We start from the raw sequence: 23,829 nt of genomic DNA on the forward strand, positions 1-23,829 counted from the left end.
TGGCCTCACTGTCATTTGATGTTATGTGGTGGTACGTTGCCATCACAGCATTGTGTGTTGCCTCAACATCCCCTTTGTGTGACTTCAGCGCCCACCCATAGTAGGACGTCAGCTTTGTCACAAGGTCACCTGTGAGTTTACTAGGGGTGTGCGAATATTCGAAACTTCGAATATTCGATTCGAATTTTTTGGTATTCGATTCGATTCGAACGACACTTTTATTGTTCGAAATATTCGAACCACCCAAAACTAAAAAAAAAAAAAATTCAGAGCGTGTCTGTATCGGTGTTTATTTACAGTGGACTCTTGATGACACGATTCTGGGGGTGCGAATTTCGGGATGATACGAATTTCCGAGAAGTCCCGGCGAAATTGCATCGTTTGCAATGGGAAAAGTTTTGGCTGTTACGAACGGACCTGCGCGGCCCGGGGCCGGCGGAAGATACGAACGAGCCGGCGAGGCACCCGACTGCCGAACGAGCAAGTGACGGCTCTCACTCCCCTGTTTGTCACTCTTTCTCCAGAAACGGCCGGGCTGTTGTTTTCTGCTCGCGAAAACGCTCTGCGCACGCCCAACGCGCTGACACTGCCGCGAAACCACCCCCACGCTGCGCGCGACGCGGCCGGCGGCGTCAACATGGCGTCGGCTCCAGCCGCGAAGTGGCGCGGGCGCTCGAGCGACCGCTTCTAACCACTCTTTCAAATGCGGCTCAAGGGAGACACGAAGTGGCTTGTGCGGTAAAGGAGCTGATAATGCTTGCGAAAACGGTACTATAAAACATCATCCGCGCCGCTAGTGAAAGCGCCCATAAAATATTTGTCGGGGTGCTAAGCCTAACCATCTCCGGCGGAGCCAAGCCGGCTGTCTCGATCTCATCGCAAATAGTCGGGCTCCTCCATTCTGCCGCGCGTGTCGTGCGTCATTTTCTGACCGAGGTAGGCGCTACCGCGGGAGCGAAATCGTCGATGTGGGCGTGAAAATACAGCGCTCGCAGAGCCGAGGCGAGCGAACCGCGTGCAAAAACGCACCATGCGGTTCACGCTTGGCTGTTGCGGCGTGTAGCGAGCTTGGTACAGCGAGTGAGGAGACGAGCGCGAAGCTTTACGTGCTCAAGAAAGGACTGCTTTGCGACACGGGGGTTAAAAAATAAAAAAAAAAGCAGAAAAAATCACGAATTTCTTCACGCGAAAGTAGGAAAAGAAATAAACGAAAACTTTTTTCAGCGCTAAATTTTTTGGTCTGCGTTGGTTCATACGAATTTCGGATGATACGAATATTTTTCGCAGTCCCGCGAGATTAGTATCATCAAGATTTTACTGTATCAGCGCGCGGCAATGTGCACGGGCTCGGGCATGCCAGCTACTACTGTCTCAAGTGAGCGGCTGTTTTCGGTATCTGGTAAAGTGGTGACGAGCAGGAGGTTGTCACTGCTCCCCGAACATGTCAAGCAGTTAACCTTTCTCCATGTTAACATTTAAGTGAGTGCAGACCTTAACCTGTTGAGTGCAATGGTATTGTGTATACGTAATTCCTAATTTTACTTTGTGTGATTTGTTGTGCAATAAAGTTGCAGTTTTTGTGTCTCTCGATGGTGAAAACATTAATTTTACAAAAAAAAAAATAAGTATTTGTATTCGAAAAATATTCGAAAAATATTCGATTCGATTCGAACTTCGTTTTTATTATTCGAATTCGCTTCGAAATTAAAAAATTGATATTCGCACACCCCTAGAGTTTACCTTTGCCGCCAAGGCTCTCTGATCTGCTGCCTCTGTGATTCCCAATCGCAATGCGCAAAGATGTGCCCATGCGTTTCTCAACATGGTTTACACAGTCCTCCTTTTGAATCTTTATGTAGCCATACACATTGGACTCCAGCAGTGCAAGGTACATGCGGCTGTCGCCATCCGAAAGCACGGTTGTGTACCGAAGGCTGTGCTTCTCGAGGGACCTTTGGAAGAAAGTTAGTCCAGCCAGCACTTCCATCTCGCCAGCCTTCTTGTCCGTGTTCTTCTGGCAGCGGTGGCTCTCTTTCCATGACGGATACGACGGATCGTCATCCTTTCGCCCTCTCTCGCATCCAGCGCAGAAGTTGCTGTACACAACATAATCAAGGATGAGCCCCGAAAAAAAGCTCAGTTACGGCGCCCACGCCGAAGTGCGAACGATGACCGCTTGTCATCGACGATCCGTCGAAAGAAACAGCAATGTTGTTGGGGTTATCGATGTTCAGTTCGCGGTACAACTGCCGAACCGAATCCGCACTCCGTTTCAACACTTTTTCGGCTGCGCGAGTCGCCGCGGGCGTCAGCTTTTCTTTCACGTAGCACTGCCACGTTTTCTTGTGCATACCTCGATAAGATATATTCATCGCCGCGAAGATGTCGTTCAACGCGGCTTGACGGTTCCCTGTGCTCTGCATCGTGCGCGCGGCAAGGACGTTCACGGCGAAAGGGTTGATCTTCTGGCAGCCGCTCGCGCACGGCGAGCTCCACGTTGACGCGATGTCACCGCAGTTCGCGCACTCGATCATCAGTTTGACGGCAAGGCCATATTCTCGATCGCCTTTGGCAATCTGAACGTTGCCTCCGCACGTTTTAAGCAATACAGTTAAACCTCGATATAACGAAGTCGTACTTGCGGGCGAAAATTTCGTTAAATCGAGAATTTCGTAAAATCGAGGTTTCGATTTTACAGTTAATTTAACCAGTTATTGAGGTTTCAAAACCTTGCCCATCGCTCAGAAACAACTGCTATGTAGTTACCTCTCCACTTAAAGCGAAATTTGTACTAAAACTGGCCGCGAAAATTGTGTGAATTAAGAGCCTCAACACTTAGGCAATGGAATTCGGATAGCCGACCGTAGTTCGTGTCGTCGTAAAACCGGCGCTTTTTCCGCAACGCCTCATTAAATATGATAGCAGACTAGGTTTTCACTTTTTCTTTTTTTCATTTCGGTCACTACTAAACGCCGCTGTTAGTCCATTGAACCCGCGTCCGTGCCCCGTGAACTTCACCCCGGCGAGGTGCTGGTTCAAAGTTACGCCTCTTTTCGTCCGTTCAGTAGTAGGCTTAGCCGCGGCGTTGAGGGGTGCGGCGGGCCAACAGCGGAAGGGTGCTATAAAGCTTTCTAAAGACTTTTTTCATGCACAAAGGCTCTGCAGTATGGGCGCGTGATGCAACCACGACACTCGAGATAAAGCCATGATTGAGAATTGAGCGGAGTACACACGGACCGCTTCACTTTGTGGAGCAGCGCTTACGTGCTCCCGCTAAAGTGGAAAGCTTACATTAAATATCTTCTGGCCAAATTTGATTAACCAATTACTTGTATGCCCGCTGAGCCCTAAAGAAACCGATTTCTCCGCATCGCAGCTGTCTAATGAACACGTTCGGAGAGCAATTTATTGCCACCGGCACTCGATGTTCAAGCCGTAGTGAAGAAGTCCGTAAGCAGTGCTTGGCATTTCTTGACCAGGGTGGGCTTTACGTGACGCTCGTATGCTGACAGCGCTAACAAGGCTTGCTCTTAAACATTCGCGTGCGCCTGCGTGCCTCCGCAGAACGTCGATGGCATCCATCACTTCGGTGGCCGTCGGTCTACCGTCGGTTTCACTGACACTTCTACAGGCTCTTGTTCGGAACACTTTTCTTTCCCTTGGAGTGCTCATGCTGCTTATAAGACTCATCTAATGATGGACGAACAAAATATTAATGTGGTTATCAGCGAGCACAACCTAGAGCAGCAGCACCGTGAGCAAAGACGCGTAGAAAAAAAAAAAAAAAAACCACTTGAACTAGGCTTCGGCAGCCTAAGCATAGAGGGCGCTGGCGTAGGCAACGATGGAGACGTCAAAATGGTGGCGGCACTATTAAACCGTCCATGACGCTAGCGGTTTTTGAGCAGCAGCTTTTATCGCTTTTAATTGTTGTCAACCGCATAATTCACCGCTTTTCTTTCATTTTAGCCTTTTATCAGTAAATGTGAGTACTTAATGTTTTCAATGTAGGCTCTGAGAGGCAAAATAAAACGTGCCTCGACCGGAATTTCGTTCTTCCTTTCTCACCGTGACTTCCTTTCTCACCGTGACTTCGTTAAATCGAAAGCGCCGCACAAAATTACTTCGTAAAATCGAGATAAAAATACATGGATTTAGCAAAATTTTGGTAGAAAACTGGAAAAAATTTGTTATATCGTGAATTTCGTTAAATCGAGGTTCGTTATATCGAGGTTCAACTGTAGTTCGTTCACGGACTCCAAACTCACAACAGTGAAGGTAGTGTCAGCAGGCGGGCGAGCTGCATCCTCACTTCCGCCTAAAAAGTCACTCTTTCTTTTCGTTGCTGCAGTAGTCTCGAGCTCCCGGATCTTTTCTTCTGCACGTTTTTTGTTCGTGAGCAACTCCGAGGGCTGCAGCATCCTCATGTCACAGCGGATGCATCCACTGCACGACGCCGTCGACTCCGTCGCCAAGCTGGTTAGGCCTATTCTGCCGCCGTCGGCTTTGTCGCTTGCCGCTGGCTCCCGCTCGTCGTTGGTGCATTCATTTGGTGCCGGCTTCCTCTTGAGGTTGTTATGCCGCCAATTCTTCTTCTTTTGGCCGAATTTGTGGCGTGAATGAAACTTTTTGGCCGAGCCTGGCATTGTCGCGCATTTGACCACAATGGCGACCTCGTCGTTTCGGGCGCGTCTCCCCGGCCGCCGCCGTGCCAAGCAGACGACGCGAGGCCAGTTCCGCCAATGGGGTGGCTCCTTCTAGTCACGTGCGTGCTGCGGCCAATATCATCGTGTATTTCGGGTTCTGTTCGGGGGTTGTTTTTTTCGTGACCAATGAGCAAACGCAAATGGCAGTGGCGGCAATTTGAAGCCGGAAAAGTGCTCTTTGAAATGAGCCCAAGATGGCTGCAATCAGAGCAGAGGAACGGCAGCTGCACGCTGCAGAAAACACCCAATTTTTGCATATTTTCCTGCGCAAATTCACCCTGCACGCGTTATAAAATGTGAAATTACCGTATATTTACTCATTTTCGGCACGCGAAACTTTGCACACGCAGAAAATGATAGTTGTAGATACGAAAAATGCCATTTTCAAAAAAGTGATTTTTTGGCATTTTTTCAGCCCAAAGACCCGTCGGCCCCCTTAACTGTCAACTCTAAAACCACTACATTTGTGAGGCTTGGTGTTTCGCAGAACGTCATAAGTGTACACCTCGATGTCTGCATAAAGAGCACGTGCTTGAAAAGGAAGTTTGCCCATGGCTTAATGAAACAGCTTGTCATGTAAATTATAGCGAGCCAGCAATTACAATGAATCAGTAGATTATCAGAGTTCTTCAATGTATTCCAGTTGGGAAACTCCGCTTGAGAATTCGGGCCGCACAAGTACCCCTGCTTTGTTAAAGCTGAACTTTACTAAATATTTACTTAATAATGCAACGTGATAAAATAAGACTGGCTTTTCCAATTAGGAAATAATAAATTCGGTAATGTTTACTTATGTTTTCATATTCTTTTTTTAAAAATAAGTTGTGACAGCTGTCGCAAGCACTCGAGTACTATTCAACTTTGTGCTGACAGGTGGCAGTCTAGTCTACTTGCCCACCATGCTTGCCCCTGTTTTCCCCCAGTGCAGGGGGGGCCAACGGTGGATTGGTTTTGCATACATGGGGCCTATCAGGAGTTTTGCAACTGGGGAATAGTAGCTAACTCTTGTAGATTTTGAGACATTTCATTCGAGCAATAATTTCTATTACTAAAAAACTCAGCTGATGCTGGAATTCACAGCGCATCTCTGTCATGCCTCAGTTTTTTGTCTTCTCGTAAGGCAACCCGATAGCGCGCGTAACCGACGTCTTCTCATTGCAGGCCGCCTATGAAAAGCACGAACGGTGTGTTGATCACAGCTTGGACATCCTTGAAATTTTGTCAGAGGAGAAGGTTGTTGAGGAAGACTTCAACAAGTTCCACACCACGTTCAAGGCACTGGAGGTGAGCTCAGCCCTGGGCCTCTTTCTAGCAACTCTTGCACGATCAGTCTCTGTCAGAATGGTCTGCCTTAGTGAGGCGGTAATGTTTGGAGGAATCGACTCTCCAGGTCTCTAGTCCCAGCAGTTTCGGCTGGGTAGTGACGAGGGAGTTAAAGGAAGCCTGCAACACGTCCGATAAACGCTTCCACTCTTGCCTTCATGCCTGGAAGCATTGTAAAATCGGTTGTTATCGCCAGCACAGACCGGTGCTGCGTGATTTGCTTGTCGTAGACATGCCTTCCGTTTCTTCTAATTTGCTTTTGTGGCTTTTTTTTATAAAGTGGCTAGCAAATCTGTTTATTTCTGTGACTCTAAAGGAAGCCTGCCAATAGCCACTGCATCGCTGTAATGATGTAATTTGAGCGCTCAAAGAACACCAAAAAGGGGAAAAAGAAAAATCTTTGGAGAAAGTTTCGAAGTTACCAGTGGGACATAGAGTGGTAAGTTTTGGCTGAAGTACTTTGTGACCCCCTATTTCGTTCAAAGTATTGAATGTATTGGTTGGCTACATTCTAAGAGCATTTTAAAAAATGTTTAAAAAAGTGTTGCAGGGTACCTTTAAAGGGGTCATGAAGAGATTTTCAAAAAATTGTGTTATGTGGGTACTTATAACTGTGGAACCTTGATAATCAAACAATGCATACCCATTTCGTTGCCCGATATCGGCAGATAGGAAAAAAAATGCAGTTATGGTTTCACCGAGGCTTTCCTCCGCAACTCATGAATCGTGAAGTGACATCTTGCTAAGCGGCCAATCACAGTTCCCCCTCGTCTGCTCAACATGTCGGCAAAGAGCGGGCTCGCAAGGTACAAATCAGATCAGATAAAGCTACAACATCGCTGCCTTGATGAAACTGGCCCTGCAACTGAACGGGAGATGCATGCGCCAGCTCCGCAAGCAGAATTTTTATGGCCCTAAGAAGGGCCTTTAGTTTGTGAGTCTCCGGATGGGTCCCTCACAGCTGTCCAGGGCTGTAGTCTCCAGACGTGTTGTTCTGGTGCCGCCTGGAGAACCTCTCCTTCATGCCAGTGCGTCTCATGGGCTGCGTTTTCCTTGCATAAGAGCAGGCTGTGTTTTTCTATGCTGTGGTGTACCAGGCAGTTGCCGGCGGCATAGCCCAGACTTTCCGAAATAAGGCTCCCGATTCTTTCTTCATGTCTGCTGCTTTGTTCTCGTATTACTCTTAATATTCTGTGCGCACGTATCTGCGCTTGTGACATGGCATCATGAGATCATTCACAGCAGGTGTGCAGGCTGCCTTTTCGTCTGCAGTGAGCAATTTTTTGGGGTAGCCTGCAGCTTTGGTGTTCACTTGTTTATGCTGCTGCTCTGATCGCGACTATGATCCACTGCCCATAGCAACAACCCCCGTTGTGCCATGGATGTCGTCACGTTCTCTCGCACACCTCTGTAAAGAGTCCCCATTCATCTTCGTCTTCACCTTCCCCCCTGCAGGTTGCGGTGCAGGAGAAGCGGGCGCGCTTGCTGGAGTCCAAGCGGGAGGCGCAGAAGAAGCTGCGCGAAGCACAGGAGGCCACCAAGTGCCCCTCCTCCGTGTACACCATACCGCCCGAGATCGCCAAGGTGATTGATTGTGGCCACCTCCACGCCCCTCTCACCCCCACTCTTTCTTTTTTATTTTTTATGGCAGAATGTTGCATATGCCTGGCCTACTTCTCTTTATATTGTATGCTAATGGTCTGCGGGCTTCCCTGACAACTTCAAAAGGCATGTTATATGCCAGTGGTGTAATATTGTTAAAGTTGTCGTGAAGACAAAAATACAACTTAATTTGAAAAAAAACTTGATAGTGCACTTACCTCTACATTTTTTTGTCCAGTCCAGTATCCGGGAAATGGTGCCGATGCGAAGCTTAGGCTTCTCACGCTGTAGAGACAGAGGTTGGTTGCTTATCACGAACCCATCGGGTTGAATAACGTCTGTGGAGTTGCAGTGCTTCTCGCACACGTGCTTCAACCCGAAACTGAAAGCGTCCGTGTCGTGGAATGGCTCTCTTCCACCTGTCGTGCTGTTCAGGGTTGCTAGGGAAGCAGAACTTTTCTTTATGTACTTCGATAGCCAGAGCGACAACCAGGCACACAGCACATCTGAGGCATCGTACTTTACCACAGCAAGATCACGACTCGACGCACTGACAATGCGGCCACAGCCGGCCAAGCGGCCGTCACCGGACTCGCAGCGCCGCTGCATGAGAGCTTTGGTCCACATTTGAAGCACTTCCATAGCATTGCGCAGAATTCTTGTGACCACAAAAACATTGAAAGACTCTGGTAAAACTAATCATTGCTACGCTTACACTGTGCAGGAGTTTGACGGACTTCCCGCAACTGCCGACGAAATTGTCCAGAAGATTCACATGGAAGAAGTCCGGTTGAAGTGCATGCACCCGGTGGATGCCACGGTGGGTACATGGGCATGCTTTTCTTTCCTCTGTGCGTACATGTCTACAGTAAAGCCTCGTTACAGGAGGCAGGAGACGTGTGGTTATAAGAGGCACTTCAAAATGGTTTGGTTGGTTTTCCTATGTTCCCCCCATGTTGGCAACTTCTCATACAAGGAACATGGTCACAAGAGAGACGCTCTGAACAAAGGGCTGCTTTTTTGGATCACTATTGAGCTACATGATGAAGGAGGGGCCTGATATGGAAGAGCTTGGTGAAAACTGTCTTGAAGATGAAGGTTGGGCCTTCATCCGAGAGACTGCAGGTGTTCCAGAACGTTTTGAGGGGTTTGTGCCTGCAAATGTGAGCCTCGGGTGCATCGAGGAGCTTGCAGATCTTGTGATCCTCGCACAAGGATGAGCCAGAGGAAGACAACGACAGGGATATTGCTGGACAGAAAATGCGTTTTTGCCTACAAAAGTCTGCAACGACGCTAATACAACCTGCCGTCCCTAAAAATACTATTAACCTCGTTTTAAGCCGTAGTGAGCATGCTTGTTGTGAATATGCCTTGACGCAGTGGTCTAGGCCAACTCCACAATGTTTTAGAAATTTGGTTGAAAGATGGTACCTTGGTTTCAAGAGGTGTGTTTTCCAGGTTCCTTGACTGTCTCTTACGAAGTTTTACTGTAGATATATTTGTGCTTATGTGTGTATGGATGTATGTCTGAATACTTTTATAAAGTCTCATCTTTAACCTGTCGTCTGCTTGAAGTTTTAGTCAGCAATTATGCCTTCAACAGCTTGCGAGTGTAACTGTAACTCATGTGGCTGTCACTTTAAAAGTCAGCATACAGCGCTTGTGTGACGTACAGTTTTGCAGCTTCCTGCCTGAGGCAACCGCAGTCTTGCAACCTGTCAAAGTTCACCACTTTATTGCAGAATGTGGTGGCAGCTGTGTTGTTGTCCGTAGCGGGATAAAGCTTGGTCGCTGCCTTATTTCACTCGGGGAACGTGGAGCAAGAAATCGCGCAGAGAAGTTAACTCGTTAATCAGCGTAGTAATTGTTCTAGTGGAGTGCAGGATTTGAGCACTCTGAGTTTTCGTGTGGGAGACCATGAGACATTTTGCGTTATTCTAGCAGAATAGCATGTGAAAGTTTGAATGTTTTTGTTCAAAAAGCTGGCTATGGCTTGCGTACATATGTTGTTGGCAACAATGGTGACCATTTTTTGTCATAATTATAAGGAAGGACTGAGAGCCCAATCTCGCTTTCTATTTAGGTGCTCCCTATCATGATGTCACCTTGGATTCTTGTTTTGTGTGAGCTGTTTCAAAAGCCAGGAGGGGCTTTAGGGTGAGGTAAATGGGCATTTTAAAGAAGTATTAACCGACTGAGTAACAAAGGTGATATGAGGAATGCAGAGATCTGTGAGGATAGGCATATTCGCTGCTGTCAGGTTGTGCTGGCAGCCAGGAATTGACCTGATTGCAAAAAGTAGTGCGGCGCAAGCAAGACAGAAAAGATTCAAAATTTTCTCAGCCGGGAAATTAGCTGAGAGCTGTTTCAAATCAACACATGGTGACCGTACAGAAGATAAATGCTTGCAGTCACTGCTAAAAATTGGACATCTGAGTGCAATTTTTTTTTCAAGTTGAAAGGCTTCGTTTTGTTGAACGCATTGCGAAGTACAGGAAGTCATTGTGAGGTGCAAAAAATAGAGCGTGCGCTGAAAATGGGAAACGATGGTGCCGGAAAAGGGCGGGCGGCTGTTGCACGTGCAGCACAAGCCGCCTGTCTGGGGTGAACTGCAGGCTTCCGGTGCTGGTGAGTGAGGGAAACGAACTTTGGAGGGGGCGGACTAGAGGGCTGGTCCAGTGGTGACGGGCACAGCCACAAACTTCAACAGCAGATCAACAGAAGGCCCAACTGGGCTTTCGCCTTCACGTTCTGTGAAGGTTCTTATTAACATCCTCCTTCCCTTTTTTAAGCCTTTATTTTCAGTGTTGGGCAGTTTCACAAAGGGGAGGGTAGCTTCATTGCTGAAAATTTGAGGTTTAGTGTTGGGTGTGCAAGTTCCTGGTCCCCAGATGCTAAGCATGTGTTTGAACGAGGTATCCCCTGTTGTTCTTTCTTTACCCCTGTCCTTTTCTTTGACCCCAGGTGGAGCAAGAGTACCAGCAGCACAAACGGGATGCAGGCCAGCTGGAAAAGGAGGTGAAGGGAAGCGAGGTGCAGATGGCCGAGACTGAGACGGAGATCGAGGAGACGCGGGGCCGCTGGCTGCCCCAGATCGAGCACCTGCTGCAGCGCATCAACCAGGGCTTCGGCCGCTTCTTCTCCTCCCTGGGATGCGCCGGCGACGTGAGTGCCGCCTTGTGATCGCTTTCATCCCCCTCTCCTCCCTTTCTCTCTCTCTGCTGCGCAGTTAGCACCGGGGCAGTGTCCCAGCCATGCTGAAACGTACTGGCCCACGAAACAAGCAGAAGAGCGAGAGAGCGAACAGTGTGGTAACTTTCGCGCTTGTCCCCCCTCCTCCTACCTGCCGAAGTGGCGCAGTGGGTGAGGCGTTGCGCTGCTGAGCCCAAGGACGTGAATTCGATCTAAGCTGTGGAGGCCGCTGTTTTGGTGGAGATTTTTGGCAGACGTTAAACATCCCTGCAAAAAATAGCACTTAGACTGCACACACGCAGTAAGGGAGGCAAGCGAAGAGCCTTTGTGTGTCTTCCTTCCTGTGTGTGTTCCATGTGAGCACTATGTTTTGCGGGCAGCTATGCACCAACCAGCCCAACAGAACATTTTAAAGATCCTATGTGGTGGATTAATGCAGAGCCCTCCACTGCGGCATGCCTCCGTAGCCCAGGTGCAGCCTCGGCGCGTTAAACCCCGCAATCAATCAATCAGTCAATCAAATCTGTTCACATTGTGGTGAGCGCGATCCTGCTGCGCACAAGGGATGGTGCCCCAAGTGTTGCATGAGGAGAAAGGGGCGGGTGACGTGCCAGCAAACGTGTGACGACGTGAGGTTTCCCCCTCCATGGTGGCGGCATCCTTTTCCTTAGTTGTCTGCTGCTCTGTAATGTGTGGAGGGGTGGGAGGTGAGAGAGAGCTGCATGTGTGTCACCATGCGTGGGAATACTACCTGTTCCCCAGTCGTCGAGCGCACAATTGACGCGGAAGGGAAACAGAAAGCTCCGTGTTTATCCGCTAGAATAAAGCTTGGGTCATTCCAAGTTTAAGGGGGCAGACTGGTCTTAGAGCTATTTTTTTTTATTTACCAACCAATTTTAATAAAACTGCACTGCATTATAGAGTTTTTTGTGCTGATTTCAAATCTGCCATTAGATTTTTTGTAAGTTGATTATATTTTAAGTTAATTAATGATTGATTGCCATTATTTTGGGTCACAGTTACAAAATAACCACTCCATACAGAATGGCAATTACCGCGTGGCTAGGCAGACAAATTACTAAAGAATACAACATTGGAAGACCTTTTTTGATTCAGCTATTTTTGGTCGTGTCACAACACAGTGAACTTCGCTTCTCCCACGCTCTGCCAGAAATGGCTCGCAGGTGGTTCCAATTGAACACAATAATAATTTTCCAAAGCCTCCATTTGAAAAATTGGTTTCCAACATTGTATTCTCCGCACATTTATGTATCAGAAGCAAAAAGAATTACAGTTGTACCTGCTCTGGGTGCCGAGATATCTGAGGACAAAATGCTAGCTTTGCATTGCAAGAGAAGTGCCGTTTCACCATCGAATTCTGCGCTAACTGAGCTGTAGAGTGCACTTCAAAATGCTATTATAATATAATAACAACAAAATATGGTTCCTTTTGATGAGGAAATTTACAGACTGATAGAAAAATGGCCGTGAAGGCCGAAAATGCCATTTTTCAGAAAACGCTTTTTTTGACCGTTTTTTGGCCCCAAAGACCCAACTGCCCCCTTAATTCAGTTAATTGGCTAGGAAGTATGCTCAGCCACAAATTACAAATGCGCACCCTGGACTTGGTGTGGCCCCTTCAGGAGCAGCAGGAGGGGGCCATGCTGCTTCACCCAGAGGCGAGGAATCGCGTATGGACGGGGTGAGAGCTGAACGACCTGTCCCTGCTGCAGGTGAGCCTGTACGTGGGCGAGCGGAAGCACGAATACGACAAGTACGGGGTGAACATCCGGGTCCGGTTCCGGGACGACGAGCCCCTGGCCGAGCTGTCGGCGGCCCACCAGAGCGGAGGGGAGCGCTCGGTGGCCACCGTGCTCTACATGATGGCCCTGCAGGAGCTCACCAGCGTGCCCTTCCGCTGCGTCGACGAGATCAACCAGGTAGGACGAGGAAGGAGGCCCTTTTTTACATCGTGTGCAACTTTTACATTCCGCCACACATCACTGACACGTTCAGCCCTCACCGCATCGTGAAAGATCTGTTTGTAGCACGATGGTTTTTCTTGGGCTACTTAAACCTGAAAATTTTAGCCTGTCTGTCTGCCTGTCCTTCAATTTAGTTACTTGGCCGAAAGTTAAGATGAAGACTTCATTCAACGAGAAGTTTAAGTAGGCAAAAACCTTTCAGACTATTAAATCTGGTAGCAGTGTTCATACTTGTCAACATTTCTCCGCAAAAAGAAATAACTACAGTTGAACCTCGATATAACGAACCTCGATTTAACGAAATTCGCGATATAACGAATGTTTTCAAGTTTCCAACAAAATTTTGCTAAATGCATGTATTTTTGTCTCGATTTTACGAAGTAATTTTGTGCGGCGCTTTCGATTTAACGAAGTCACGGCAAGAAAGGAAGAACGAAATTCCGGTCGATGCACGTTTTATTTTGCCTCTCAGGCCCTACATTGAAAAAATTCAGTACTCAAATTGACTCTTTAAGGGGGGACGCGGCTTTCAACTCGCTAAAAATGACCAAAAAATCGTTTTTTTGAAAGTGAGAAATTCGGCTTCTTCATTTCATATTCTATTTGTGTGTAAAGTTATTCTACCGAAAACCATCGCGAAGTGCCCAAAAAAAATACTTTTATGAGATGAGGTGGCTAAATATCTGCGCGAGTTCACAAAAAAAACGGCATTTTTTGAAGCGCCGTAGCTCCCGAACGGCTGGACCGAGCGCCGCCATCTTGGTAGTGGCGAAACGCTCCTTTCCTCGCGTTCAAAATTACCGCGTCGGCCGAAGCCTCCGACGCAAAATAACTGCACAAAAAGCAAAAGCGCAAAGGCCGCAGCAACAAGAATGAGCGCCTCCGATTGGTTTCCCGGGCCCCGTGATCCGAGCGCGCTTCGCTATTGGTCCGCTCCGTAGCTCCGCGCCCGGCGTGCCCGGTCTCCGCGGCATCTTCGCGGTTCACCCGCTCGCTATATTCGTTGTTTTCGCGCTCGTGATATCGGCAACTTGTCGTTTGCGTTTTTTTTTTTTCGGCAATCATGAATCGGAGGACATTCAAGAAAAAGCACAACACCGTCCACAGCTTCGGCAGCCGCAAGCGGAAGTCTCCGATGCACAAAAAAAGAAAGAAGACCCCACCGGCCGCATCGGAATGTGAGCTCTTTGTTGGAAGTGAGCGCGGTACGGACGACATCGACGCAGTGCCCAGCATTTTGGGGGCCGTTCGCAGCGCTGAAGAGATGCCGTCTGAGAGCACGGGCCATACAGGTCAGGTGCATTTTGAACCGCAGTTTGTGCCGACTAACGAGTGCCGCGAGCGCGGTCCGGGCGACATCGACGCGCTGCCCAGCACTTCGGGGACCGTTCAGAGCGATGAAGAGATGCCGTCTTCAAGTACGGCCCGTACAGTTCAGGTACATCTGGAACCACAATTCGTGTCGACGAACGAGTGCCGTGAGCGTGCCGCGTCAGTGCAAGCGTCGCTAAGTTCGATGTCGGCGACGGAGCGCAAAATGAAGCTGCTTGGCGATGAAGGTGAGAACTCGACCGCCGCGGAAGACACTGACGAGTTTTTAGTGATTCAGGTTGCGGCAATAAATGCATTGCTGAGTAAAGCACTATGTCAGCAGTGCTTGCAGCCGGGACTTACAGTCGTGCCGGGAACGAGGCACGGGTTAGCGGTCAGGATGTTTCTGACTTGCGCGACTTGCGGGGCTGTCGCTAACGAGTGGACGTCGCCGCGGCAAGAAGGCAGCAAGATTTTTGATGTCAATTTGAGATCAATGCAAGCTGTGAAGAGCATTGGAAAAGGTGCAACTGCACTGAATGATTTCTGGTCGGTGATGAACGTATCTCACCGAGGCTTAGACCAGAAAACTTTTCAAAAGCATCTGAAGAGAGTGTTTAGGCCCGCTGGTGATGCAGCCGCAGCAAACGTGTTTTCTGATGCTGTTACGGCAGTACGCGATGTGTACACGGAGATGGAGGTGTCATTCACCAAAAATGTGACGGTTGTGTACGACGGCACCTGGATGACTCGGGGCCATACATCCCACATTGGTGTGGGAACGGTGATAGAATTTTACACTGGTTTAGTTCTAGACGCCGTTGTGCTGTCTAACCGTTGCCATGGGTGTGCCCTAGGTCCCAAGCAAGGTGACCCTGGCTACGACGACTGGGAAAAATCCCACGTGTGTCAGAAGAACACTGATGCTCCCTCGGGTAGGATGGAAGTTGAAGCGGCTTTGGTGCTCTTCAGACGCTCACTCGCAAAAAATGACTTGCGCTACACCAACATCGTGTGTGACGGTGACTGCCGCACATATCTGACTCTTTGCGAGGACAGGACGTATGGTTTCATACCTCTTACAAAAGAGGACTGCATAAACCATGTAAAGAAAAGGATGGATTCAGGACTTCGTGGCGCCATAACGAAGGGCAAAAAGGGCCAACCCCTTGGCGGCAGAGGGGGTCTGACGCAGGGCTTGATTAAAAAGCTTACCAATTACTATGGTATGGCCCTGCGAGCCCACCCAGACGTTGAAGGCATGCAGAAGGCTGTGATGGCGACGTTCTATCATGTGACGTCAACCGACACAGAACCCCATCATGAGCTCTGTCCGCCAGGACCCACAAGCTGGTGCAAGCACAGAGTGGCAGAAGCCAAAGGTGAGCCTCAGCCACCTCACAAATACAACCTGGCAAGGCATGTTGCGGAGGCGCTTCTGCCCTTGTACAGACGACTGTCCGAGCCTCAGCTGCTTGAACGGTGCAGGGGGAAGAAAACGCAAAATGCTGCAGAAAGTCTTCATTCTGTGATATGGTCGATTCTTCCCAAGGACGAAAATGCTTCCTTGATAGCAGCAGAGACGGCTGTCAACGAGGCAGTACTGAAGTACAACGCGGGCACCCTTCGGGCATACACAGAGTTGTGCACATCCCTCGGTGTGAAGCCTGGACAGCACGCGCTTCAGAGGGCCGAGGAAAAGGATATAATCCGCAAAAAAAAAGCGACAAAGGCTCTCCAAACACAAGGCCAGATGGCCAAGCGACGCCACATCCAAAAGGACACCAAGAGCTACAGCCCAGGCGCCTTTTAGTGCACTCAAAACGACGTGAAACTTTGAACTCATTTTTCTCAGCACAGTTTTTCAAGCGTCCTGTCCATCTCGTGGAGCTGATTGCTCGGCAACCGCTATGTATATTTTCGTTCTGTTTGTTTTGTAATAAACCTTGTACTATAGCGCAGGTGATGACATTCTTATTTTTTCAAGTTTCTCATTTCTGAATATGTGATTTGAGTGTTAATCATCTCTATACTCAACGTCTATTTGGCAGACTTGTGAAAAAATGAAAAACCAAGAAGATATATGCAGTGATGCTACCGCTGCGCCAATTGCGCCAAACTGCGCCCAAGTGCTCTGGATGCTACATCCTGCTACATTTCCTCTAAATTTGGCGATTCTGCGCCCAACCTGCGCAAAAGGGTGTACGCCGACGTCCAGAAACGAAAATAACTACTTGCGGTTCCCCATTGAAAGCGACATCGCGGTGCACCTGTTTTCAGGACGCAATCCGAGCCAAGCCAAGGCAAACTGGCCGTTGTTGCGATAACGACGATGATGCGTTTTGCGGCTGGCGCCTCGTAGACGTTGTGAAACCTGCCCCTCTACCTTAGACTGTTAATTCCGTGCAGTGCGCTTCGCACCTATTGGGCTCGCGAGACCGGCTGCCGCCGTCGCGACCGTCCGCCTCGCGGTCTTCGGGCCGCGATATGCGTCGTGATGTGCGTGCCGCACCCGTGAAGCTCGGCAACAACATCAGGCTTTGTGAAATTGCCGTACTCGCTCGCCAACGCGCCCCGACAGCGTACGCGTCGACCGGGTGCCTGCGGAGTTGTGCTGGTAGAAAAGTAGGCAAGAGATGAGGACGCAGGAGTTGTAGTTACAGTGGAATCTGGATGATACGAATTTTGGGATGATACGAATTTTTGATTAGTCCCGGCGAAATTGCACTGTTTGAAATGGGGAAAATTTCGGCTCTTACGAACGAACCTGCAGTGCCCGGCGGATGATAAGAACGAGTCGGCGAGGCGCCCGACTGCCGATCGAGCAAGCTACGGCGACGTACGGGCTCTCTGCCCTCTTTGTCGCTCTTTCTCCAGGAACGGTCAAGCTGTTTTCTGCTCGCGAAAACACGCCGCGCACTCCACAGGCAAGCTGCGCGGGGTGCGGCCGGCCGCGGCAACATGGCGGCGGTTTCGCTCGCGAAGTGGTGGGGGACGCTCAAGAGACCGCTTCTAACCGCTCTTTAAAATGCCGCTCAAAGCACATGCGAAGTTTCTTGTGCGCTAAATGAGCTAATAATGTGAGCGAAAACGGTGCTATAAAACATCATCCGCGCCGCTAGTGAAAGCGCCTATGAAATATCTGTCGGGCTGCTAAGCCTAAACATCTCCGGCGGAGCCAGCCAGCTCTTTCCAGCGCTTCGTAACTGCCGCCATGAGGCGCACGCCTTCCCATTGGCGCAATTCGTCAGGCTCCTCCCACTGCCACGCGCGTCGCGCGCAATTTTCTGACCGCGGGCGCCGAGTTGCCGATGCGGGCGCGCCGACGCGCACGAATCGCGCGCAAAAACGCTCCTGTAGTGAGTGAGCTTGGGCAGCGCGAGTGCGATGTAAGTCCAGAATGGACCGTTCGGCGACATGGAGGTAAAAAAAAAAAAGCAGAAAAACGTCACGGATTTTGTCACGCGAAAGTAAGAAAAGAAATAATCGAAAACTTGTTTTAATGCTTAATTTTTTGGTCTGTGTTGTTCACACGAATTTCGGATGATACGAATATTTTTCTCGGTGCCGCGAAATTCATATCATCGAGATTTTACTGTAAACAGATGAGAATTTACAAAGTGCAGGGGGGAGAAAATAGTATGCAAGGGCAGGAAACGGTGACATGGTTCGGGTCGCGCACCGGCGAGCGAGTATGGCAATTTCACGACGCTTGACGTTGTTTCCGAGCTTAACGAGTACGGCACGCATATGACGACGCCAGTCTTAGATTTCACGTAGAGTTCATAGAGGCATAGAATTCATATACGTGGAAATTGAAGGTGAAATGCGCGCATGTGGCCTCGCAGGGAATTAACATAATCCCGGGGTTATGGGGGGGGGGGGGGGGGACTAATGGGCTACCTTGTCATTAACGGAGGCGTTTTGTTGCTTGCGGCAAACTTGCCATGAAGGGGTAAGATTCAGCCTGGTGCTGCATGTTGGTTGCCAGAAATGGCTGCCCGCTGCCTTTGTTAACAGTAGCGCTGCTATCGGTGGCTTGTCGTCTTAGACCCTTACGGTGGCAGCGCTGACGCTGCTAAATAGTGATTCATGTGCAACACGGGGAGGAGCGTGATGTTCAAGTATGCAGTCAAAGCCGTGGCGCTACTGTTGTTATTGGTCAGTGCTCCCACGATAGCCTTCCAATAGTGCTCGATTTTACACAGCATGTTCGTTGTGACGAGCAATTTTTAGTTTGTTCATAGTAAATCTTCTATTGTGTAAAAATGAGAGCTTGTTTTTTTTTTAAATTTTTGTTGTGCAGTCCGCTGCACAAAGTTCAATGCAGACATTCTTCAGGAGACTGATGAAAATGGGGACAAAATGTCTATGTTCTGGGTTCTTTTAATTTTTTATTATCCTTGAAGGGCGTGCTTTTAGCGATTATTTATCTCATGAATGCAATACGTGTCTTAAAATTGCTTCTATCAACACCTGCTCCGAAAGCTGGCTTTGCTGCTCCGAAACGCATTTTTGCCTGCTCCAAAAGCTGCTCCAAAGCGGCCTAAGCCGGTAGCATCACTGTATATGCTAAAAAAAAATAATTGAAGAATGTCTTCACCTGTGGTAGACATCTGAGAGTGCATAGAAAATTAAACCAGCGTTCTATCATAATTTATAAATTCTGCATGCTCTCCACGAGTTTTACAAAAGAAAAAAATTATTAATAAAGTAGTTTTGAATGTAGCTGGCTGATATTTTCATGGCATAATGTGATGTATATTGGCAACATGTCCACAAAGTTTTATCAAAATCCTTCAAGAATTAAAAAAGTTTGCGTCGAAAGCCACGTCCCCCCTTAAGGCTAAAATGAAAGAAAAGCGGTGAAATCTACGGTTAACAACAATTAAAAGCGAGAACGAAGCTGCAAAAACCGCTAGCGGTCATAGACGGTTTAATAGTGCGGCCACTATTTTGACGTCTCCATCGTTGCCTACGCCAGCGCCCTCTATGCTTAGGCTACCGAAGCCTGCCGAAGCCCCGAAGCCTACTTCAAGCCTTCAAGCTTGTTTTTTCTACGCACGCGTCATTGCTCACGGTGCTGCTGCCCTAGGTTGTGCTCGCTGATAACCAAATTAATATTTTGTTCGTGCCTCGTTAGGTGAGTCTTGTAAGCAGCATGAGCACTTGTGGCGTGGGTGTGACTTGGACGGTCCACCGCACGCGGCGACCGTGTATACGGGCCGGCGTGAGGGGCAGACAACACAAATGCAACCGTCCAACACAAGCAATGGCGGGGTTTATTCCTCGAACCCCCGGTCGCCCTGCTTCTTGCTCCGATGGCGGCGGCCGGAGCCGTTCGGCTCGAGATGGCCGCGCCCGCTTGCTGCTTCGCCTGCGAAAAGGGAACAGGAAATTACCTGGCCGGCGATCGTGTCGCTGTCCCGGGCTAGCCTGTCTCCGGTGCGCGCGCCGTCCTTCTTCCCGCCCGGCCGTACGGCTCATGACGTCACCGCGTTCTCCCCGCGCCCCATTGGGCCGGCTGGACTCACGTGGTGCGTGACGTGGCGGAGACGACGTCGCCTCCGGGCGAGGAGCGATCGCCCCTACCTGACCCGCGCCGGTGAGAGCGGGTTCCCGCCACTACCCTTTCCACACACTCCAAGAGAAAGAAAAGTGTTCCAAACAGGAGCCTGAGGAAGTTCGGTGAAACTGACAGCCACCGAAGTGTGATGGATGCCATCGATGTTCTGCGGAGGCACGCAGGTGCACACGAATGTTTAAGACCTTGTTAGCGCTGTCAGCATACGAGCGTCACGTAAAGCCCGCCCTGGTCAAGAAACGCCAAGCACTGCTTACGGACTTCTTCACTACGGCTTGAACATCGAGTGCTTGTGGCAATAAATTGCTCTCTTTGAACGTGGTCATCTTCGTTTCACCCGCGTTCATTAGACAGCTGCGGTGCGGAGAAATCAGTTTCGTAAGGGCTCAGTGGGCATAAAAGTAATTGCTTAATCGAATTTGGCCGGAAGATTTTTAATGTAAGCTTTCCGCTTTCCGGAGCACGTAAGCGCTGCTCCACACAGTGAAGCGGTCCGCGTGTACTCCGCTCAACTCGCAATCATGGCTTTATCTCGAGTGTTGTGGTTGCATCACGCGTCCATACTGCAGAGCCTTTGTACATGAAAAAAGTCTTTCGAAAGTTTCATAGCAGCCTTCCGCTGTTGGCCCGCCGCGCCTAAGCCTACCACTGAATGGACGAAAAGAGGCGTAACTTCGAACGAGCACCTCGGCGGGGTGGAGTTCACGGGACATGGATGCGGGTTCAATTGACTAACAGCGGCATTTAGTAGTGACCGAAATGAAAAAAGAAAAAGTGGAAACCTAGTCTGCTATCATATTTAATGAGGCGTTGCGAAAAAAGCACCGGTTTTACGATGACACACGAACTACCGTCGGCTATCCGAATTCCATTGCCCAAGTGTTGAAACTCTTAATTCACACAATTTTCGCGGCCAGTTTTAGTACGGATTTCGCTTTAATTGGAGAGGTAACTACATTGCAGTTGTTGCCTGGCGAGGGCCAAAGTGTTAAAACCCCAATAACTGGTTAAATGAACTGTAAAATCGAAACCTCGATTTTACGAAATTCTCGATTTAATGAAATTTGCGGCCCCAAGTACGACTTCGTTATATCGAGGTTTAACTGTATAACTAGGCACATTAATACACAACTGGTACTCGCAGTGTTCTTTTAACTCTTTCGTTACGGCAGAAAAACGGCCGATTTTAAGTGCTTCGACAAAACATTTTTTTTCTCTTGAGCTACTGAACACACGTAGCCTTGCTATGCATGAAATTGTAGCTTATAGATTGCTCTTCCAAACACAAAGCAGCAGTTTTGTTAAAGGTACAATAACTTACAGTTTATTCGTCAGGTAATCAGAAAAAAGCCCCCAAGAAAAGTATACAAAAAACACAAATCGGCACTTTTACTGAGACTAAAAATTATTTCAGGTATTTTAAGATATACAAATTGTTCCTACGTTCCTTGGCTATGATTCAATATATAACTCAACAGTGTACACCAAGTTTTTGCTTTTTGAGGGCCCGTCAACCTAGCGCAACTGACGGCTGTGCCACGCCGCGAGGGCACTCAAGGGTGAGTGAGTCTCTGTAAAACGTGCATCCAAGTACCGTACTTACCCGATTCTAACGCGCACTTTTTTTCTGGAAAAATAGATCGAAAAATCGCATGCATCGGATACGAAACCGAAACCGAAACAGCGGAAATTTCGTCCCACCCATCGCCATCGCCATGTCAAGACGGCACCAAAGCTTTTAGCAACGATTTTTCGGACGCAGAAAGCATAGGCGCCTAGGCTTTTCGATCGGCGTTCACACAAATCGTCAAATCGTTCCACTTGCGCACTTGATAACAGCAATGGCAGCAGCGGCTTTCACGAGTTCAAAACGATCGGTCCGCTGAAGCGTGCGCCACTGAAGAAGCTCGCGGGATGGGCGTGCGAGGCGTGGGCCACGATCCCATCGACCATGGTTGAACGTTCGTTCAGAAGTGTGGCATCGCGAACGTGCTTGGCGGCACCGAGCACGAGATGTTGTGGTCAGTGGAGAGCTACGAGGAGTGAGATGAGTGAGATTACTTCGGGAAATAAATCACCCGTTTCTCTCGCATTCTATTTTCTTGCTCACACAGTTTCATTCGCGTTACAATTGGAGGTGCAAGTTTTTTTTTTTTTTTTTTTGTCAGGAAAATCGGGTGCGCGTTAGAATCGGGTAATTACGGTATACTCTTTTGTGTCCTCGCACAAAATTCTTATCAGTTCGGTGGTAAAAAACAAGAAAAAAAAATCGAGCGCTCTCGACAAGCGCCGCACCTGAACCCTGCAGCGCTAATCTGACACGAGCGCCAGGTTATCTTGAAGGTGATAGCGTGATATAGCGCTGTGCATTTCGCAAAATATCCCGGCCGTACCTTCTCGAGACCCTAAACACAAAATCAAAACCGCAGTCGTCAGATAAGAAGCACGTTTTGTTTATAAATACAGCGTGGAGTCACAACGAAATTACCTGCCAGCGCTTGTTGAAGTGCGAGGCACCTGAACCGGAGCTTTGTCGTCCTAACTGAAATCTGAAGATCCCACATCATTGCTTGACCCCTCACTGCTGCTGAAATGAGAAAAATCGACAGCAGGAGCTGCCGAAGTGCTTGCTACAGCAGTCCGACTGTGCGGAGCGCGGCGTGAACCCGACACCATTTTTTCTCCTCCTCCCCTCCCCCCTCGGTTCAAATTTCTCTTGCTACGCTGCCACCACACGAGACACATAAACAAACGAAACCGAAATTGAAAGAGAAGTTGGCAATGAACACACCAGATGGGGATAGTTGTCTGTGGAGCGAGGGTTTCAGATTTTGCGGGAGATTTAAAATCATCGGACGCCGGCTTCCGATTGCCTATGGCGCCGTCGTGAAAGAGTTAATTGAAAATACACGGCCGGTTGAATTTTACAATTGCAGATTAATGAATAGGCATTTAAACCTTTGTTTTGACCCAAAAATGCAAGAAGCGCTCACGCCTAAGCCTAGACCTCATGGCGGCACTCCAAGTCCAACAGTAACAAATGGTTCCCCGTAGCTGGTGCGTGAGCGCTAGAGCGTGGGATCATTGAATTGACTTGAGCGTACCTCCACTCTGTTTATCATGGGGGTAGTGAGACAGGAGGGAGAGCAAGACAGGGCAGATAATAGAGGCGTTCATGCGGCAGGGGGCGGCAGAATGTTATCGTCTTTGAACTACAGCTGCAGCGAAGGGAGCAGATGTGCGGCCAAGTTTTTTACATCCTGCATGCAGGGGTGAGACAGCTGCGCATATTGCGCACTTTTGATACAAATCTGCTATCCTGCGTCGGGCTGCTCGAAAAGCTTGGAAATTGCAAAAATTGCGCCAAACTGCTCCAAAACAGTCTGAGAGCCCAGAATTTTAACGCTACCGCCAGTTTCAGTGGGGGAAAATGCTTACTGACGGCATAATTTTCCGGCACCCCCAAGGGGATCCTGTTTGTAAAGGTTGAATTGATTGGTCATACAATAAAACACCTGCATAAAATTGTCCCCAAGATAGTTTTTTCGAAGGTCACCATGTCAGGTTGCACATGTTATATTCTGTGAGTTTTTTAAAGTTTTCCCATGGAAAACAATTGCAAAGTCCTGTAGAAAAAATACGTATGTGTACTCAGGCGACAAACTGCTGGTGAACATTGATGAAAAGACGGCAATTTTTGGAGCGCCGCATATCTCCAGAACGACATTACTGGGCGCCGCCATCTTGGTGTGGTGAATATTGGAAAACATGGCCGTCGGCCGAAGCAGTTGCTCGTGGTTCAGACAGAGTGCTCTTCGCCGATTTCTACTGTGGTTTTGGTTATAGGGGTGGCTGGCTTTTCATTTAGTCGTTCGATCGGTTGAGGGAAGTTGCGTGACTCGAATAACGGGAGTTCAGCAACGTGAATTCGCCGTGTTTCGGCCTCGAGTGAGAGCCGCGGTGCATGCTTGAAGTGAAATTTCGGACTCATTGCGGTGTTATAATAAAACGCTGAGTTATTGCTGCCTTTGACAGCGAGCTTGCGAGTGGCGGAAATGGGACGATCGACACTGCAGAAGTGGCGGCGCAGGCTACATCGCCGCGAAATGTTCAAGCAGTGGCCGAT

At 48.9% G+C, this 23,829-nt stretch overlaps 2 protein-coding genes across 2 annotated transcripts in view; both read left to right on the forward strand.

Annotated features, from left to right (window-relative positions):
• The window catches only part of Smc5 (structural maintenance of chromosomes 5), a 109,069-nt gene that overhangs the window by 78,353 nt on the left and 6,887 nt on the right, over nucleotides 1-23,829 (forward strand). Inside the window, exons 20-24 of the mRNA XM_077701060.1 lie at nucleotides 5,868-5,990; nucleotides 7,485-7,613; nucleotides 8,356-8,451; nucleotides 10,596-10,796; nucleotides 12,557-12,763. Coding sequence (XP_077557186.1) covers nucleotides 5,868-5,990; nucleotides 7,485-7,613; nucleotides 8,356-8,451; nucleotides 10,596-10,796; nucleotides 12,557-12,763 — 756 coding nt within the window. The remainder of the gene's footprint in view (nucleotides 1-5,867; nucleotides 5,991-7,484; nucleotides 7,614-8,355; nucleotides 8,452-10,595; nucleotides 10,797-12,556; nucleotides 12,764-23,829) is intronic.
• LOC144172264 (uncharacterized) lies at nucleotides 13,320-16,164 on the forward strand. The gene has a single exon (XM_077701021.1). The coding sequence runs from the start codon at nucleotides 13,872-13,874 to the stop codon at nucleotides 15,930-15,932; it is 2,061 nt and encodes a 686-aa protein (XP_077557147.1). The 5' UTR covers nucleotides 13,320-13,871; the 3' UTR covers nucleotides 15,933-16,164.

Source organism: Haemaphysalis longicornis, unplaced genomic scaffold (assembly GCF_048455015.1).
Source record: "Haemaphysalis longicornis isolate Haplotype H1 unplaced genomic scaffold, Haemaphysalis longicornis Haplotype H1 scaffold_20, whole genome shotgun sequence".
Taxonomy (NCBI): Eukaryota; Metazoa; Arthropoda; class Arachnida; order Ixodida; family Ixodidae; genus Haemaphysalis; species Haemaphysalis longicornis.

Bases quoted from the DNA above. Each gene is read 5' to 3' on its own strand.
- LOC144172264 (XM_077701021.1), top strand. From the start codon at position 13,872: ATGAATCGGAGGACATTCAAGAAAAAGCACAACACCGTCCACAGCTTC.